Source organism: Trachymyrmex septentrionalis, unplaced genomic scaffold (genome assembly GCF_001594115.1).
Source record: "Trachymyrmex septentrionalis isolate Tsep2-gDNA-1 unplaced genomic scaffold, Tsep1.0 scaffold97, whole genome shotgun sequence".
NCBI classification, from domain to species: domain Eukaryota; kingdom Metazoa; phylum Arthropoda; class Insecta; order Hymenoptera; family Formicidae; genus Trachymyrmex; species Trachymyrmex septentrionalis.
The window spans coordinates 2,690,995-2,711,262 of NW_017306160.1; the positions used below are offsets into that span (position 1 = coordinate 2,690,995).

Below are 20,268 nucleotides of genomic sequence, written 5' to 3' on the forward strand. Positions count from 1 at the left end.
TTAGCGTTTCAATGTAAAATTTTTCCATTTGCAATCTTAAATAATATTAGTTAAAACTAAAAGTGACTCACTGTGTCTGACTGGCCAAAATACCAGTTTTTGAATAATTCACATAGTAATATTTGCGATATAGTTTGTGATTTGTGATCAGGGCCTTATTTTCGGGATAATTAATTATAATCTTAAGGTTTTTGATAAATTAATTTTTCATATTCTGTATTCCGATATTTCCATTATTTCCTTATTTTCATTTTTCTTTTTTCTTTTTCTTTTACTCTTTTTGGGTTTAACTCTGACATTTAAATTCTCAAGGTAGAAGAACTTACCATGATAGGACAACTTTTATTCACAATTTATGTATGTTAATTTGTATTGTTTCTGAGGAGGGCTCAAAGGTGAAACATGTAAGCGCGGTTTAGTGAATAAAAAAGTTTCATACTTCATAGATATATTATTTGCGCGACGTCTTCTGCGCTTGACTCCTATTCGCCTGTATTCTTTTCAGTTCTTTGATTTCTAAGGAGTCTTAGTTTGATTTAATTATACGAATAAATTAATGTATTATAATATGTCAACGTATATATTAGGCAGCAGTTACGAAATTTTTTCATAACTTTATTATAATTTGAATTTGAATGTACTACAGAAATAACAAGATTAAATCTTACAAGAATTTCTTATTTCATTGTTATTCACTTTCAGACATATTGTGGGCGGTTCTTCAGGTGGTGAAGGTTGTATACAAGCAGCAGCTGGATCACCATTTGGAATTGGCTCGGATATTGGTGGCTCTATTCGTATGCCGGCATTCTTCAATGGAATTTTTGGTCATAAGCCAACTAAGGGTGAGGAAGATTGAGAATTTGGATAATTTAAATATTTCTTGTTATCAATGTGAAAATATTATATTTTGATTAAATTATAGGAATTGTTTCAAATGATGGTCAATATCCTAGTGCACATGGTGATGATCAAGAGCAATTACTCGCCATTGGACCAATGTGTAGATTTGCACAAGATTTAACATTAATTCTTAAAATTATCGCAGATAAAAATGCCGATTTATTGAAGTTAAATCAGAAAGTGGATATTTCGAAAATCAAGGTAAGTTACGATTTAAAACTAAAATAAAATTAATTATTTTTTCTTAAATTTAATTAGTTTTTCTTGAACTTAATCTTATTTTATATATGCATGCTTTTGCAGCAAAATATCAAGGTTAATAATTTATCATATAATAACCAGGAAATCATATTTCTATGTAACTTTAGCTCTATTATATGGAAGACGATGGTGGTCAATATCTGATTTCGCCAGTGGATCCAGAGATAAAAGCCGTTATGAAAAGAGTGATAAATTATTTCGAAAAAGCGCACAAAGTTAAAGCCACGAAAATAAACGTAAAGAAGTTTAAAAAAAGCATAGCCCTTTGGTTGGCAAACATGTCATGCAAGGAGGAGGAAGATTTTTCATACGAGCTAACCAATAGAAAAGGTCAACTTAATGTCTGGTTGGAAATTGTTAAATGGATGTTATTTATGAGCAATCACACTTTGGTTGCTCTTGTCACTGCCATATTTGAAAAATGCGGTTTAAAACATGGAAGTGAGAAACATGTTCGACTTATGCAACAGAGTAAAGATCTTTATCAAGAATTTAAGGTACTGTTGCATTATTTTTTTTGTTATATGATTTTTATATCAACGTATGCTTCAAATGTTACTATTGTTGTAAAATTTTTTTATATATGAAAATATACATGATGTTTTATATTTATCATATTTTTTTTAGGATATTTTAGGAGAAGACGGTGTGTTTTTATATCCAACACATCCAACTGCAGCTCCAATGCATCATGAACCGTTGTGTAAGCCGTTCAACTTTTCTTATACTGCAATCATTAATGTATTAGGCCTACCAGCTACGGCTTGTCCATTAGGTTTAAATAAACAAGGACTTCCCATTGGATTACAAGTGTGTATTCATATATTTCTATGCAAAATTAAAAGGTAGTGTCTCACTTGTATTTTAAGTAATATAGTTTTAATCATATAGGTCGTAGCAGGACTTTATCAAGATCATTTATCTCTCGCTGTTGCGGAAGAATTGGAACGAGGTTTCGGAGGATGGGTACCACCAACAATAGTAGCCTGATGTTAATACTGTCATAGACTATGATTCTATGAATGAACGATACACACATAAAAGCCTCATCTTACCGACCCTGCCATCTTTCTCTTGCGAAGTATTATATTTATATCAAGATTTTCATCTATGTAAACACTATCGAGGTAAAGTACAAATTATACGAATACGAATATGTATATATGAGTGTGTATACTCACATACATTTAATATGAAATTTCTTACAATATTTGATATTCCGTAAATTTTGTGATGAAGTAAGTTTATATATGTATGATTATGTTGTAATTTTGCATTTATGAAATTCCAAGGTAACATTTATATTATATAACATCTAAATAAGAAAGTATACATGAATCTTCTGATCAATTGCTTATTGGAATAATATATTTGCTCCTTGAAATAATATAAGGATCAATGTTGCGATATTAATACAGCCAATTATATTTTTAACGATATTAATTCAACATAAAATAAAAATATCTATGTGCAAATACGCGCTCTTGCATGAGAAGAACAGAAATCTTAGTTTTCAAAACAAAACATTAAATGTTTGTATAACAGAGAACATAATTCTAAATACGAATATTTTCCATTTTATGTTGAATTGCAGTATTTATATACCTCAGATTTCTATATATAGAATTTTCTATTTTCATACGCGATGTATGTAAAATCAGATGGTAGTAGGGTGCTTTTGGTATGTGATAAGACATTCTATATTATTTAAGACATGTATTGATGTTGAAAATTTATACATATATATATATTTTATCTATCAAAATAAATTTTTATTATATTATTTCATCACAATTAGATCTTCCTCATATCCATTGTTCTTTTTTCAGCATTACTGTTGTGAATAACAAACTATTTTATTAATAGGGATAACGTAAGATAATTTTATAGCTTAATTAAGTACTTTTACAGTAATCAGTATAATATAAAGGAAAGAAGTGCGGAATGTAAGTTGTCGCGTTTAAATTATAATTTTAACTTAAATATATGTTATTATATCACATCGCGTCAAAATTATTGTACATTTAGATGCAATGCATAATAAATCACATCTTAGAGTTTCATAAATTTCAAATTTTCTGATTCAGCTTCGTAATAAATAACTTATTACATATATGTATGTATAAAATGCAGATATGCAAAAAAATTTATCTATGAGACAAATAGTTACTGGAAGAATAAGTTTCATTATATGTTCAATATACAGCATTTGAGTTTGTAAACTAAAAAAAAATGTATTTCGTAAATGCTATTTAAAGTGTCTATATATATGTACGTTATTTTAAAAAATATAGGTTGTATTGAAAATATTTATTTTGCTACTAGCAAAGAAATATGATCTCATTAAGACTGTACTATTTGTAATGTATGATATTTATATATTTCACGAAATGTCTCATGCTTATTCATTCTTCAGTTCTCATAACTACAGAAAAGACATTTTACCAATCGTTACAAATTTTCCAAAACATACTTAATTCCTATTAAATATGTAAGAATATGATCATGAAATAGCATGAACAGCCCTTATCTTTCCATTACAGTCTCTTTAATATTAATTGGATTATTTTAGGAAGAGCTGCCTATGTATAATTTGATAAAACTGATACCACATTTTCAACAATTGTCGTAATTAAGTTAAATATGCCTAATGCAAGGATTATAACATTATAAAATTTGTATATTTTTATAAACTTTAATACAAATTTAATATTTTTGCACGTTTTATAAGTACAGTTCAAGGATAAAAATTATTAAAAACGTTCGACGACTTTTCAGTGCGCTTGTAATACTCACTTCTAATGATATTTTAAGGTCAATATAAAAATTTCACCTCCTACATTCCAAGAAAGCGGAAATCCATAACCAGAAAAGCATCGAATCAAATTATATCTAGAAAATAGTCTACAAGAGAATTTGTTTCTATCATAAAATTACGGTATCTCGAGACGATGTTCTAGCCGTTATTTAGAGATTCACGTCACTTATAAAAAATTCATTTAGCAGGAAAAGATAGATTTCTATCAGTAAGTATTACAAATACTTAGATCTATGGAGATCGACATTACGTTATGAGATTTGTTTTCTCCGACGGTGTTTCGCTGTTGCCGGTAGTGATGAGAGCCCTTTCTTCTAATCTATTGTCCAACGAGTTGTCCTTGCTCTCGTTGCACGACCTGCTGGAAATCATCTCAAACTCGTTCAAATTAATATCCGCGTCAAAAAACGCCAAGTCAATGGTTTTGGACTGATCTGTTCTATCTTCAGAATGACGCGTCTCGTTTATGTTTCCGTTACTGATTTGTTCATATAATTGTTCCTTAACTCTATCCTCGTTATTTCTTACTAATCCCGTCGCCTCTTTCTGTTTGTTCAATCGCTTATTTATTACATCTAGCTCTACATCCATTTGCAGCGCTTTCCCATAAGAGAGTTTTGTGGAATTGTCGGAATTGTTTAAAAATGTTTTATTCGCGTTCGTTGGAACGTTCAAGCCATCGCTCCTCTGATGGTTTTCGTTTGCGGTTTCCGATCCGACTCGAAGGTTGGCCGGTTCTTGCACGTCGACATGATGGTCTTTTCCCTTTTTAGCGGCGGCGGCGGCGAGCTCGGCCTCTTTCATCGCCGAGTGGATGACCGGCTCGGCCCATAATCCCGGGTTGAAGGCTGGCCCCGTTCCACCGAGCTCCGCCGGCAGGATGTCCGTTGGCAGGTGTTCGTGAAGCGTACTGAGATTGTTGCCGTGCAGATAAATCTGCCAGGAGAAAAACGATAACATCTTTTTGCGTTCGATGGGCGGTTATCAGTAATGAGTCTAAATAATAATTTGTAGCCACATTTATGCATATTTCCGAAGGTATCGCTCTACCGAGAAATCCAGCTTACTCTATGTTTTTCTTGCAGATTACGTCGTAGGCAAGCAACGGAAATGGATTTATGCGTTGAACAGTATTTGCTAGATATGATAAAAACTGGATAGCAAATGATAAAAAATAAATTACCGAGTCTAGTTGATCTACTTATATGCAGACGTAATAATAAATTTTTATTACGATAAATGTCAAATAAAATTTTACAGTTATAATTATCTTTCGTTGCGTACATTAAACTATTGAAACATGATTATAATTAAGTAAATACTTATCCCCATTTAAGCCGATTGCGTCAATTGACATATTTTTCTTAGGTTTATATTGCGTCAATTGATATATTTTTCTTAGGTTTATATTTATTTAATCGAGTCTTACACTTTAAAACTGTTTTAAGTGTAATCTTAATGTGTCACGAATCAGTCAAAAGCATCGTCGTATTAGCATCTTAAGACGATTACTTAAGACAGTTTTTGAAATAAGAATGGATTATGAATATCGGCCTGTAAATATCAACCTTAGAAGATTTTTTTCATGCATCATTTATGTATGTCTTACCTTATTTCGTGTCTTCTCATCCAAAAATGGCTTCACCAGGGCCAGAGTTGCCTGGACGTAGAGCGGCGCCGAGAGGAAGTGTATCGCCTTGAATCGGGCGGGAAATCGTCCACGTAGAGCAGCTATTAAGTTTCGCAGAGCCGCTGCCCCCAATGCACCGCCCTGTCGTAACGAGAATCCGCTCCAGTCTACCACGGCGACGAAACCGGATTGCTGAAAAAAAGGAGCCGTAGGTCATCGTTAAGCGTTCAAGCGGCGTATAATAATTCCAGCGTAGAAGTGGACGCCGAGTCTAGGCTGAATCATCTAGATTTAGCTGAATAAAACAGCATTAGCTGCTGTCGATAGAATTCAAAATACCTCGTTATATATGTAAGTACGTTATAGTCGAGTTACGAACTTCGACGCCTACATTTTTATATTAACATTGAATTTAAATTTTTATATCATAATATTTTATATATTTTATAATAATGAATTTATTATTTTTTATTCGTAATTACTATTCTTGTACTTTATAATACTGAACTTATATTAATATAGAACTTCTGATTTTATGTTTTCATGGTTTAGTTCCATCAAGATAGGGACGATACATTAGTAGCTTCCAAAATTAAGCTCTTAAAAAATTTGTTGCTTTAAAAACATAACAAAAGCAGCCACTTTATAATAATATGATAATAGTCGATTTCATGGAATAAGCGATCGACTAATAAATAACGAACGTTTACCTGATTTCGAGGGTCTTGAATAAGTATTTCCAGAACTAAGAATATCGCTCGTTGAACGGACAATGCTGGCACGGCTACAGGATCCCATTGCGACGCCAAAATAACCAGCACGCATCTGCCTTTTCTATATTGATTTATGGTAAAACAAAAATTAATGAAATAATAAGATGATTGATTAATAAATATTCACACATTCTACAATAATATTTAGTAATAATTAATCAGAAATTTGTAACTAGAAATTGATTAATCACAGTAAATTATTCTTCTCATACTCAAAAAGTGATTAATCAATTTCTAGCTTCTGACTTCTGATTTATTATTAATGGCTTATTATAGAATGGTCATTACAAATAAAAATTTCTGTTTTATCTACATTATTAAAACAATTAAGAAAGAGTAAGATTTTTTTTTCTTTTAAATAGCTTAGATTACCAAAAGCATTTAAATATTAAATAGTTCGATCACAAATACATTTGCATTCTTGTACAAAAAAAATATACCATGTTAATATTTATGCGCAAGACGAAGCATTTCCGGCACGTACTCGTGCCGATAGCGACGGAAAGGATAAGCATAAATTAGCAGGGCGTTCATCAGAAACCAATGGCTATAAGAGCCTAAGGAACATACCGAGAAAAGAGAAAAAAATCAAAATGACTTTATTTTAGACGTTATGAAAATTTATAAAATTTTTAAAACATTTGCAAAATTTATAAAATTTGACTGTTATTGACGTTGAGAATAAAAATGAAGTCATTAAAATTTTTCGTTGACTTTTGCGTATTCCTTGAGAGATCATTATTCATACCTGTCACGTGCAGGTAAGACACCCGGTATACCTGCGCGAAGCGCACGCTGCAATGCCGGATCTCGGGCGGTGAGATTACCGAAGATATCCTGGCGATGTATTATTTGCGCCTGATAAGCGGCTATCAGAGCCGCTGCCTGCTCGGTGCGATACTTCCGGGCTAGCAGGAAGCGCGTGATATACTCATCCGTGCAATGTTCCAAGTCTGAAAATAATAAACGAAGGCCGATCATTGCGATGCTACTCGTGAAATACCGTGCGCGACCGGAAGCAATTCGAATGAGAATATTCTCCGGAAGTGTGTATACAACATGGACTGAACATACTAATGTTTGTCCTTAATCGATGACGTCTATCTTTCACGTTTTTACAATTATGTAAAGATTACTTTTGTTTAGGTAATTTTAAAAAACAGTTGTTGATATCTTCACTTGATTGGAAAATAGAATAGTCAGATTATTATCTTATTTTAAGTTCTGTTCTTTGTCACTGTATTAAACATTAAATTTTTTTCTCACTTTCGTCAAACTTTAAATATTATCTATTTTTTTAAGTACAATAACGACTATACACTCTCCACATTGTAGCAATTTCTTCACAAGAGATGTTTGTGCTGTATGAGGAGTGTACACTCATCCTAAGGACACTTACAGGATATTTCTATGCCCTCTGAACGTCTTAGACATTCCCAAGACGTTTCATGGATAAACTATACACTATACACTAGTTTAGTCATAGAAAGAACAGACCCAATATTTTCTCTCATAAGAGCCAACCAGAGCGGTATTCCGATACACATACGATAAATTAATTTCGATTTTATTTGCTGCAATTCTTACCTACATCCGGCATTTGCCGAAGTATAGCTCTGACAGTCTTAATAGCTAGTTTCTTATCACGTTTATCGAATCTGCCTCCCTCTTCATAAATACTACGAACCAAACTGCTACGACCTCGAGCGGGATCGCACCACATATATTCGCAGTATTCAGACATTTTGTTTTCCTTTTCAGATGCGCGTCGATAATCTGAAACATTACAACAAATAAAACATTTTTTCGTGACACAAATTTTTGTTTGTTTTAAAATACGCGATGAAATTTTCCCGATATCGAATTTTGATATTTTCGAAGCATTCATAAGATCTGATGAGAAATCTGACGTCGAGAATTTGTAAATGAAACACTTATGTTTGCGATATAAATATTATGGTTGCGTATGGTAATTTTATTTGGGTCGAGTTTAAATGACAAAATAAATTCAAGATGAAAACGAGTCAAAATGATGAAAAAAAACGAAGTTTATTTCTCCTGAGACAAATATTGAAGTATTGCTAAACAAATATTTCCTACGACATCTTCATCGATATTTTTATTATTAGTTATGACAAAATCATTTCTGTGAAATATATCTCATCAAACGTAAAAAAATAAAAAATAGATGATTTACTTGCTAAGAATAAAATTTTATTACACATATTTAAATAAACATTTATTTCAGTGAAATAAATATATTTCTCACAAATAAATTTTGTAAGACAAATAACTTTATCTCAGTGTGGGAAAAAAATATATACACAAGAAACATTTATCACCCAAACAAAAGACAAGTCATCATGACATCAAAATGACGTGAAAATAACTTCAAAATAATTCACTAAAAAAGTCACTTTTCAATAACTTATTTTATTTTAACATCATTTTTACGTTATTGTAACTTGTTGCTCTGCTAATTGCAGCACAGAGTAGGTGATATCCGGTTTTTATTTTCAACTTATTAGTTATCAAATATACGTAATATATCTGTGATTTTATTTTTTTATCATTAACGAAGCGGACAACGAGTAACACATGAGGAGAACCGTGTCCGTTGGCAAAAGCGGGACGCGCTCTGAATCATACGTGTCGCGTTCAAGCACGACTGCACATTGCACCGGGCAACAAAGAGAATATATGTAACGTCCGATGAGTGATTCGTAAAGTGTAGTTACAGGTTTAAATTGTGTATAGGCCGCTTCCAACGGATAAATAATGCGAAATTTATCTAACGGACGTTTTTTGCTCAAAAAAGCGATAATTCGCGATCGCGCTTCTCCACGTTGGAAAATGACGCGGTTTGTACTCGTTAGCTGGAAGATAGTAGTAGTTTATTACGTGCTCACCAACGTGATTACACGGAATTAGCTGGAAGATAAGTTGAATCCGACGAACATCTAGGTGAAGGTGAAGAATAGCGCAAAATAAACGTCGAGATAACGCTCGTCTTGAAAGATTTCATTTTGCATCTCGCTTTTTCCTCGCGTTAATAGCAAAGTGCAGCGCATTGCCCCAAGGATGACTCACAGAAAATCATCCTTGTATGAAGCGCGTCATGCGAGCGTTCTTCCGACCGGTTCGGATAATTATTTCGCGAAAGTTTCGCACGACCTTGCAACGGGCGAGCGAGCGATCGATCGATTTACGATCCCTTATACTTTCCAAGTGGCTAGCACGTCGAGACGCAATCGAATCGATCGTTTCGGAATACTGGCTAAAAATTAGATCATTGTCGACAGCACGAAATTTTGCCGAGATGACATTCAATTCAGAAAACGAAGCTGACAAGGAAACATGCTACATTTTAAAAGTGATATTGGTCCACTTGGAAATCAATAATACCCTGAATCTAAAATCTAAATAATTCATTTAATGATCCTCTTCGATCTCCACAATTTTTATTTAAAACGTTTTTTTTTTTTTCAAAATGTATTGTTCTCGAGATATTTTGTGTTTAAGTTGAAATTGACCATTTCAAAGAAATTCCAATCTAAGTCAGATACAGAATCTGTAGAGTCCATCCCAAGATTTGACCATCTAGAATATTTATTTCGAACGTGACTTTTCGACTAATAATGTTAATTTTTTTTATCACTTAGCACGTTCCCTTATAAGAGATATTTCATATTCCTTCGAGAGGATTAGAGTGGAAGATTTAATTCTCAGTTTAAAATAAATTGTACGATTTTAATTAGCTGTGTTCAGCAGGAAAAGCAGCTTTGAAATTGTTATAAAATTCTTTAATTATGGTTGATTTTACTCTAGTTTCTCACTAACTAAATATGTAAATCAATCATATTAAAAAAGATCTTACAACAATGCTTTTTTCTGCTCAACGCAACCATTGTAATTAACGCTAACGAGATAGTGCGGTAAATGAACTGATGTGAGCTAAGATAAACTGCGAATGTTGATGAATGAAACTGAGGACGACCGATATCTTGACTGGCCGGTCGGAGCCGGTTTCAGAAACGGTACTTAGACGTCTTGTAAGTTAATAAAGAACATAAATCATACATATCAAAATTGTTACCTGCATATCCTACAGCTTTCCTGTCGGTACGGATCTCGAATCCTTGATTATGTATGAGACGTTATTAAAATGATATTTCCACAAAACCGAACTATCTTTAACTTCCGATAAATTATATTAATTATTTTCGATTAAAAGTAAATCTAGTCGAGAAGATAAATAGAAATCCAATGAAAAATAGAACAACGTGTCTAATTTATACCATTACGTCAGATATGTCTGTCTCTCCGGTAAAGTTTACCGAACCGTTAATTACTACCTCAGCAACACGCTCCTAAAAAGCTGCGCACTGGCGTGCAAATTGAAAGCGATAAAGGAACAAGAAAAACAGACGTAATTATAGCGGCGAAGAGTTAATTAACCCTTCGGACCTGAACAATTATTAATGCTAACAATCTATAAGACTCATTTAATTAATTATATAATTAATTAAAATTATATAATTATTAAAAATAAATTATATAATTAATTAAATTATCAATTAATATGAAAGAATCACGAAATAACAACAAATGAGTATTAAGTATATTTTAAGAATAATCCAAATTTGCAGATATATAATAAAGAAAATTGAATTGTTTGATATTTTCAACAAAGAAATTTATAATTGAATGAGTAGAATAGAGCTCACTAGTCAGCCCTAGGAGAGTTAAGAAACATTATGTAAGAACGCAAAACAATGAAACTTCAACGAAAGCGAGAAAAATCGAGATAGAAGATAAAAGAAAAGAGAATACATCGTACTTACAGTGTAAGAGAGAGACTATCACGTATAAATCTCTAAAGGAGAAGAGATTCCTGATTCTCTTTGCGCTCCTAATCGGGAAGCGTCGTGATGGTGAACACGAGGACAAAATCGGCGACGCACCTGCGCGACCGAGAGAACTGTGCGCGCAATGAAGAGTTACTTGGACTCACGGCGGCCGGCGCCGATTCGTTCGAAAGTGTCAGAGCGTTGGGAAACATGAGACGGAGAGCGAGGGGTAATAACCACAACGGGATTATACGGTGCGAGAGAACAAAAAAGAAACAGGACGGAAAGAGCTCGCCAATGGGGCAGAGATGAAGAGAGAGGGAAAGAGAGAGGAAAGCCAGTTACCAATAACTTGCCGCTGACTCACCGCTCCATGTTCTCCTTGCACCCCCGCTATTGTAATCTCATCCCGAAAAATTGGCCGCGTTCAGTAGAAAAAGCACCTTTGCTTACTGTGTTGTAAGATATTTCAATAATGATTAGTTCTTACCCTTAAGGATTATCTGTTTCTATAGATGTGTTAATATTTATACTTTAACTATATATATAAACTGTATACATATGAAAATTATGTTTATAACAATATATATTTCCTTGATTTTGTTGTTTATTTACTTTATTTATTATTATTTTTATTGTTATAAATTAAAATTAAAAATGATATAAATTTCAATTTTTTAATATAAATACTTTAAGTCGAGCTTTAAGTACTCAATATGATTTATACAAGGTTTTATTGCGATTCAAATATTAGTTATAAAGATTTAGAAGAAATAAATATTTTGTTTATTTACAGAACAATTAATCTCTACATTGCAATGTAATTTTGCATAAATCATCTCAAATACTTAAAGCACTTGTATAAAAAATTGGGAATTTTATTTTATAAAACATTTGTATACATTTCTATTAGAGCACAGATTTAGAAAATGTTACTTTTTGAAATAATTTTTGATCCAGATGACTCATTGCTTAATTGTTTGTATTAAATAATAAGAAACGAGATATTGTGTTACTTTTAAGTACGATCTAGAATAATCCGTAATTTTTTCATTGCTTTTTCATTACTTAAAAATATGTGTAATATATCCTTAATTCTTCACTGAATTTAAATGTATAAGCAATTACATTAAAATTACAAAAAATATTATATTAAAGTTATATATATTTTATATATTAAAGATGATATTTTATATTAAAGAATCTGACAACAATGGCAAAGCTGCTTTTTTACTGAACACTATAGCCATTATTGCGTTCCAAAAAATTGTCTACGATCCACTAGAGGATACATCATGTGCACAGCGACTGGCGCGCGGCTGGCACCATGATTATCGACGAGCGGAACTGAGCAAAACGTTACCAGGGCGATGTGAGTGGGTGGTGTAACAATAAGTGTACGTATTATGTACCTACTTGGCCACGCGAATCGAGGAGTGTCGACTCTTATTTCTAGGGTTCTAAAAGGCCATAAAATTTTCCAAAATACAAAACCCGGTTTCGTGGTAAAAATATTTAAGAATAACTCCTGCAGGAAGGATTTCGAAAGATAGAATATTAAGCGGAAATACAATATATGTATGAAGTCTGAAAATTTTGTGTCAAATTTATCTTTACATGCATCTTTATATACATATGTATATATGTATATGTGTATATATTTATACAGTGTAAAGACTTCAAGCATAAAAATAGTATTATTTAAAATAATTTATGTTTAAAATATTATGCAATAAAATATGAATATATACAATATAAAAATTTCTCTTTAAGATAATTTATATACCTAAATTATTCACATATACATGTATAATTTATTTTATTATAATTTATTAATAATTGTTACAAGTTTGAGAATTTTGCTGCATATCACAAGATTATCTTAATAATTTTTTAATAATTATTGAAAGAAATTTTTAAACACTGATGGATAAGAATAAGGATTAATAATTTGAAACGCAAGTACATTAATTAATGCTCAAATATAAATATTACATATAGACAACTTTTTATGAAATATTGTATATAGATAGATTTTTTCGTGTTTCCGAATTCTCCAAATTCGCGCATTTTACGTCGTGCATAAAATATTACGTAAAAAAATTTGCATATTGCATTCGTTGCAAAATAATACGTCATTAGCTGTGTCTGCTCCGTCTACAAATACGCAGAAAATTACCAGATGTCCATCTTTGTTGTTGTACAATAGCGAAAAAATAATCGCAGATCACATCTCAATCGCTTTAGAAACGTAGAAGCTTTTTGCAACTATATGAAATGCATAAAGTGCACATTTCTTTGCATATATTAACGATAAGTGCCGTACAATCAACAATGTACGATGCAATGTGGATAAGAAACACAAAATAAAATAAAGTCGATTGCTGAAATGTCGCGTAACGCGAGCTAATATTCGTAAATCTAAAACCATTTCACTATCGGGGTTCAAATATACTTTGCACCTCAACTGTGCTTTAATTGCATTCTCGGCTAACAGTTAAACGATCCCGCAATACATGATGTGATCATTTTAAGCACGTATAATCGTTTATATAATACACGATTTGCGTGCACTTTTATTTGTATAAATGAAAATAAATCGAAAACTATCGTCCCTCTTGCTGAGTTTTGAAGTACTAAATATAAATTTATTTAATTTGATTAAGAAGTTTATTAAAAATAAATTGTTTCTATTGTTTCTTGAATTGTTTTTCAGAAACAAGTCGTACACATAATTATTATATCAAATAGTTATTATATTATTTTTTATATCAAGCAATCTGATAGCTTTGCGACATACAAACATCAAAAATATATTTTGTCTGCGTCTTTTATTTAGAACTTGAAAATAAATAAAGCAACTCAACCATGCCTACATATTTTGAATTAGCAATATAACATTATGAAATTGGATGAGAAAATTCATTACAAATTAAGCACGTTTTTTCACAATGCTTTAACAATAAGTCGCGCATGTAATCTACATAAGAAGTGACACAGTAGTAACATCGCGACGCCAAACTGTATAAAAATTACATAATTTTGCGTGATGCTTCTGTATTTGCAAATTTAAAAATAAATAAATTATCTTAAATTTTAATTCAATATTATCCCTATATTGAATGAATTAACAAATATAAAATTGTGGAATTGCATTAGAAAATTTATTAAAAATTTAGCATGTTATTTCTTGCGTTGCTTCAGAAGTAAGACTCCATTATTGGTTTCTATCTACGGATATAGTGATACGTGGTATGTATTAACAAGTATGTATGACTCAACTGTATGTCAACTCGTGTGCTAGTCACCAATTGCAAAATCTCATTTCTTTTCGCAATTAGTATCGTCAATTGTGGATATATTATTTTATTGTGGATATATTATTAGAAATATTATTGGGAGAGTAAGTGATATAATTATATCAATTATGTTAAATATCACGTAAACAACGAAAAACGCATAAATTATAGATAAAGGTAGTGACCTTACCGATAACTTTTGTTGGTTAATTCGATAATCCGAAACAATTCGAAGTGCAATAACTGTATCCGCAAAATATGAATAAAAACGGCAAGATACAATTTTCCAGACTTTACCGATGCATTTTCTGTCACGATTTTGCAAATTTTTTTTTTCTTCGTGCGGAAGTCATTTGGCTTTGTTCGAAACGCTTTTTCATATTTGTTCGTGCGACGCATGACGATGCAATAGTACATGCATATCACACGTCTGTCCAAGGAAGAAGTTGCGTAATGTATAACGGTAAAAACGCCGTATGGCAGCAATAAAGAGTTGTCTGTTTCCTTTACTCGGGCAATGAGGGGCGATCATTCGTTCATTACAAGTCTAATAATTAACACGTAAAAAATATCCTGCTATGAAGCTCATCACTTGAAATATTTTAGATGGAATTTTATAACGTTTATTTCAAAAGATTTCGCATATTATTTATTATAAAAGTCGACTATATAAAAATAGATTATATATACAGTGTGGCCCAAACGTTTTGGCTACACCTTGAGATTTTACAGCAAATTTAATTCTCAGAATAAAAAGTTTCCTATAAACATTGTTCAAAAAATAACTTGAGAAGTTAATGAGTTCAAAGATTTATAAAAAATCTTTAAAATTATGATTATTTTTTTTATTTTTACAAATATCAGGTAATGTACTTTTTTAAACAAAAAATATTGAAACAAAAGTTGAGAATTAAATTAAGTGTATTAAATTAAATTAAGTGTAGAGAATTAAATTAATTATCTTTCAAATATAAAATAATCGTAATTTCAAAGATTTTTAAGCACTAACTTTTTTAGGGAGCATTTTTCGATTTATGTTTATAGGAAACTCTTTGTTCAAAATTAAATTTTCTATAAAATCTTAAAGTCTGACCGGAACGTTCAGGCCTGTATATATAGTTCTTTTAAATAAAAACCAGAAAAATTTTTCAAGTAATTTGTTTAGCATAAGTAATTTCAGGTAATTAGTGTTTAAAGAGTTAAAGATTCAGCATATCGCTAAAAGTGTAATAATTAAAGGTCCAAATTTTAAAGTTTAATCGTAAATTGTTACATTATTTGCGAAATGTAAAAAATAAGTAATATATACAATTATATTATAATCATTACAAATTAATGATATTAAACAAAAAAGAATATTAGATATATAAAATTGCTCCAATTTTTAAGAGAGTATTAAAAATTCTTGCAAGAGAGAGAGGGAGAGAAACAAATGTCAAATATAAAATTAATTAAAATATTTATTAAACTAAGGAGAAATTATTATATGATAAAGTTAAAAATAGAATTTTGTTTATATATATATATAAAATATAAGAATTTTGAAAATAATTAATTACATCATAAAATTTGTTAGATTTGTAAATAAACCAAACAACATATTCATATAATATCATCTAAATTATAGCCTTAAAATTATATTTTAAGATTATATTTTTTTTTTATATTTAAGATGAGAGAGAAAAAGAGAGAGATACAAAATGCTAGAAATTCTTGTAGTACAAGTTATGCCTCGTTTTGCACAAACCGCGTTATCACCTTGATAAAAATGAACCTTGACCAAAATGAACTCCGCTAAACGAGCGCCGATAAAAATGACGATATTACTACTCACGTAACTGGCATTAAAGCCTGATAAAATGGGGTTCGATCGATTTCCGTGCTGGTTTATATTGTTTGTAGTTATTCTTTCACTGTATACACGTACGCATGTTTCATGGATGTATACCACGAATGATATCGCGTCTTAAAAAGTATCTAGAAAAAAAGAACAAATATCTAAAGAAGATCCTTTAAATAAGGTTTCAAATAAGGTTTCCAGAGCATGCAAATGTGTATTGAGCTTTTGTAAGAAAAGAAAGAAACACAGAAACACGTCACTCTTCTATGTACTTGAAAATCTCGCACGATATATTTCTTAGCTTCGTTAATCTTTTACAGTTTTATAGCTGTACGTTTCTGCGTAATGCACTTTCACCAATTTTGCCTGATTACAACACGTACAACTACGCATTGCGATAAAATACAATATAACAACGTTATTATAAAAATTCCAGAATTACAAATACAAATTTTATATTATATATAAGCTTCTATAGATGGCAATTTCAGATAGTCAGAATAAAATGTAGCCTTGAATATTTAACGACAATCTGATTTCGGTCATTGAAATGTATATAAATAAAACCGGAAAATTATGATACCTTGATGTTGAAATGATTGAGTATAAAAATTGTAAATATAAAATAGTATAAATACATAAAAAAGTATAAGTACAAATGTATTAAATATAAATATTTTTATATTTAACACATTCCTAATTTTAAAATCTATAATGTGTGTGTGTGTGTGTGTGTGTGTGTGTGTGTGTGTGTGTGTGCGCGCGCGCGCGTGGGTGTGTGGGTGTACTCTCTTATACATATATACGTATATACATATATACTGTGTATATAATATATATATATATATGTATTTCCATATTTATATACATACGATTTATATATATATATAATGCATGTATTCAAAGTTTATGCGTTAAAAGTTGATGAAGATTATATTGATGACGAAAATTATAATATAACTGCAAAACTTAATATGCTACAGGTTTGCAAAAGAAGCTTTCTTACTTTATGCTACACGTTGTAACTGGCGGTTTTAAAGGATCGTCAGAAGCGCAGAAGTACAGGAAATCACACCGCAATCGAGAACGATGAACGTTCGATCGCGGGCTTGATCGCGATCCGATGATGATTATTGCCAGTCCATCGCCATCGGGAATTCCCGCGTCGCGTTCCGCGGATTTGCACGCGTGCCAATTTAACCGCTACGTGCACGTCGATCGTCGAGGAAACGCCGCTCGGCACTCGAAACGTCTACCGCGAAAGCAGTGATGCCAGATAAAGTGATTTTTCCCACCACTTGATCGTCCCCGTCACTCTGGAGAACCACGTGACTGCTGCGACAGACTCGAACTTACAATTAGATCCGAGAACAAGAAATATTCGATCTCTTCTTTTATTTCTAACTTATATATCTTTTCTTATTATTCGTCATACTTTTTTTCATAATCTTTCTAAGCTCTTTAAATAAAATAAAATAAAATAATTGCAAGTTATGGAGCATATAATTATATTTGCGTATAATTATATTTGTATAATATGCTATTTGTTGTGCATTATGGTAATTCCTCATAGTCTGTCAATTACAGCAACATCTAATATTCCCGTGACATCTTGACATAGTAGATGGAATAATTTAATATGTTTTATCACAACCATATATAAATTAATTAATTTAACTTAGAGACAATTTAAAGGTGTTTTATATCTTGTTTATTTTTAGAGTATTCATAATGACGGATCCAAAAATACCAAGCGCTCGGTTGAATACGCACACTACTGAGAGACACGTGACTGTTACACACTACTGCGCATGCGCGAAAAAATCCCCTGTTTGACGTAACGATTCGAAAAAGATATGCAGAAAATGTGACACGGCTGGCCGACGCAATTGAAAGCCGCTCGATGAATACGATAGATTGACCCTGCTGGTTCAGGGCCGTGACTAGAACGAAGCCCGGTAAATGAACAAAGTATGTTGCCCATGTGGATCGGTGAATTGATGAAATAAAAAATATATTACCTTTTTTGAACATCGATTCCCACATATTTCAATGTCGTACCTGCATGTGTCAATGTTATATGGAATTATGTTAATCTATGTAAAACAATCGTCGAATAAACAGCAACTGTGAATGAATAAAGCAGAATTGATGCAAGAGTTTGCAATGTTATCATTATGCATTTCGTATTATTCATGTAATTTCTAAAATCTTAACTCATCTCTTATATTTGTAAGATATAATATTATGATAGTTTTAATTTTTATATAAATTTTTAATTTATCTGTGTTTATTTGATTATAGTCTCGCATTCGCTTTTATTATTAATCTATTCTGTTCAAATAAATAATTTTTGAAGTCCATACTGAACGATTTTGTAAATTAACTGTAAATATAGCAAGTAGAACCATCCATCAACTGTTTCAAAAAATTTTAGTTTTTTATCGATCATTTCACAAAATTTGGTTATTAAAATTAAAATAATCTTCCTGTATAATATTTTGGAGAACTATAATAAGAGTAAATAAAAAAAAATTTAATATATCGCCGAAAAACACTTGGTAAAGTTTAAAATTGCTTTTCCTTAAATACGATTCAATTTATAATAATATATAATATATAATATTTATTTTCTCTGTTAATAATGTCAGACTCTGTACTTTGTTGTGTTTCTGCCAAGAAACTTCATTGCCGACGAAATATTACTCGTTGCAGTTTTAACATCAACTGTTCCGATAACACCAGTAGGTATAATATATATATAATAATAATAATTCTTTTTATCTAAAACTTCTTGCACAGTTTCCCCAACAAAAAAAGAAAACGTAAGAAAAATGAATCATACAGAAGTTTAGCTAAGAAGGCGTAATAATTTTTATATTAACATTTATTTTCATCGAGTCATAAAATTTTTTATAATAAATTATTTACAGATTTTATATCTTTGTGTCTTTTTATCAAAAGAAAAAAAATAAAATAAAATTCAATATGATGAAAAATTCAATATGATATCAATTCAAAATGATGAAAAATAATTTTTAATTTCTTTCAAAATTTTATTTTATATCTTCGTTATAAATTAAGATTTTTTTATTAAAAAGTATGCATTTTTATATTGCATAGCAAAAGTTTTAGAAAAAGTCTGTAGAAATATGATATATAGCGATCTTTTTTCTCCACGCCAGGTATGTGCATTGAATATGATTGCAGTAAAAGCAAAAACACCAAATAATTCTTTAAAAAAGTATATATACATTTATCTATATATATTCCTTTCTGTTAAAATAAATAATTTTTAAAGTCATGCGGGATAATATTGTAAATTAGCTGTAAATTAGCATTCTGTCCGCCATATTTTTTAAAAGTAATTTCTCGCAAGTAGAACTATTTTGAAATTTTTATTTGTGTGCAAAGATACGTATAAGCAATGATTCTTATAGGTAATAATATACATGTAGATAAATGTAACTTCGTTTCTAAAATTTTTATTTATGCAAAAGTGCACGTAGGCAATCGAGCTGTAAGCAATAAGACAAAACGACCCATCTCATATTGACAGACTTTACTTGTGCATAACTTGTAGTAAAACACAGCTTGGACAATTTCTGCATATTTATTTTTGTACGATAGAATTATAACACTGTAGTGTATTGTCGAAACTTGCAAGCTTTCTCTTTGAAACGCGTTTAATTTAAATATATTTCATATATTTTTTTATAATGCGAAAATTAAGTTAACCCTTACATGTTTAAAAAATTTATAGATAATATAGTAGTTTAAGCGGAATTGATTATGTATTTTATGTGTTATATTTTTAAATAACTTAACATTATAATATATAATAGATAATAGATTATAAATATCTTTATAAATTATAAATATTATAAATATTAT

At 30.8% G+C, this 20,268-nt stretch overlaps 2 protein-coding genes across 4 annotated transcripts in view; one reads left to right on the top strand and one right to left on the bottom strand.

The window, feature by feature from the left end:
- LOC108756252 (fatty-acid amide hydrolase 2) overlaps positions 1-5,704 on the top strand; it is a 16,743-nt gene extending 11,039 nt beyond the window's left edge. Inside the window, exons 6-11 of the mRNA XM_018499900.1 lie at positions 703-845; positions 926-1,104; positions 1,272-1,661; positions 1,792-1,974; positions 2,056-2,291; positions 5,631-5,704. Of these exons, the coding sequence (XP_018355402.1) occupies positions 703-845; positions 926-1,104; positions 1,272-1,661; positions 1,792-1,974; positions 2,056-2,154 (994 nt within the window). The 3' untranslated portion in view covers positions 2,155-2,291; positions 5,631-5,704. The remainder of the gene's footprint in view (positions 1-702; positions 846-925; positions 1,105-1,271; positions 1,662-1,791; positions 1,975-2,055; positions 2,292-5,630) is intronic.
- Positions 3,849-17,663, bottom strand: LOC108756253 (clavesin-2-like). Of its 3 annotated transcripts, XM_018499902.1 has the most exons (7): positions 17,381-17,663; positions 16,369-16,511; positions 7,973-8,161; positions 7,134-7,338; positions 6,323-6,446; positions 5,592-5,804; positions 3,849-4,918 (listed from the first exon to the last, which is right to left on the bottom strand). In XM_018499902.1, the coding sequence occupies exons 3-7, from the start codon at positions 8,127-8,129 to the stop codon at positions 4,229-4,231; spliced, it is 1,389 nt and encodes a 462-aa protein (XP_018355404.1). In that variant the 5' UTR covers positions 8,130-8,161; positions 16,369-16,511; positions 17,381-17,663; the 3' UTR covers positions 3,849-4,228. The 3 variants fall into 3 exon arrangements, with proteins under 3 accessions (XP_018355404.1, XP_018355403.1, XP_018355405.1); XM_018499901.1 differs by lacking the exon at positions 16,369-16,511; XM_018499903.1 differs by lacking the exons at positions 16,369-16,511; positions 17,381-17,663 and adding an exon at positions 11,230-11,390.
- Between the last annotated feature and the right edge of the window lie 2,605 nt (positions 17,664-20,268).

Bases quoted from the DNA above. Each gene is read 5' to 3' on its own strand.
- LOC108756253 (XM_018499901.1), bottom strand. From the start codon at position 8,129: ATGTCTGAATACTGCGAATATATGTGGTGCGATCCCGCTCGAGGTCGT. The intron at 7,339-7,972 runs GTAAGAATTGCA...TATTATTTTCAG, and splicing joins TCGGCAAATGCCGGATGTAG to ACTTGGAACATTGCACGGAT. The intron at 5,805-6,322 runs GTAAACGTTCGT...CCTTTTTTTCAG, and splicing joins TTCAAGACCCTCGAAATCAG to CAATCCGGTTTCGTCGCCGT.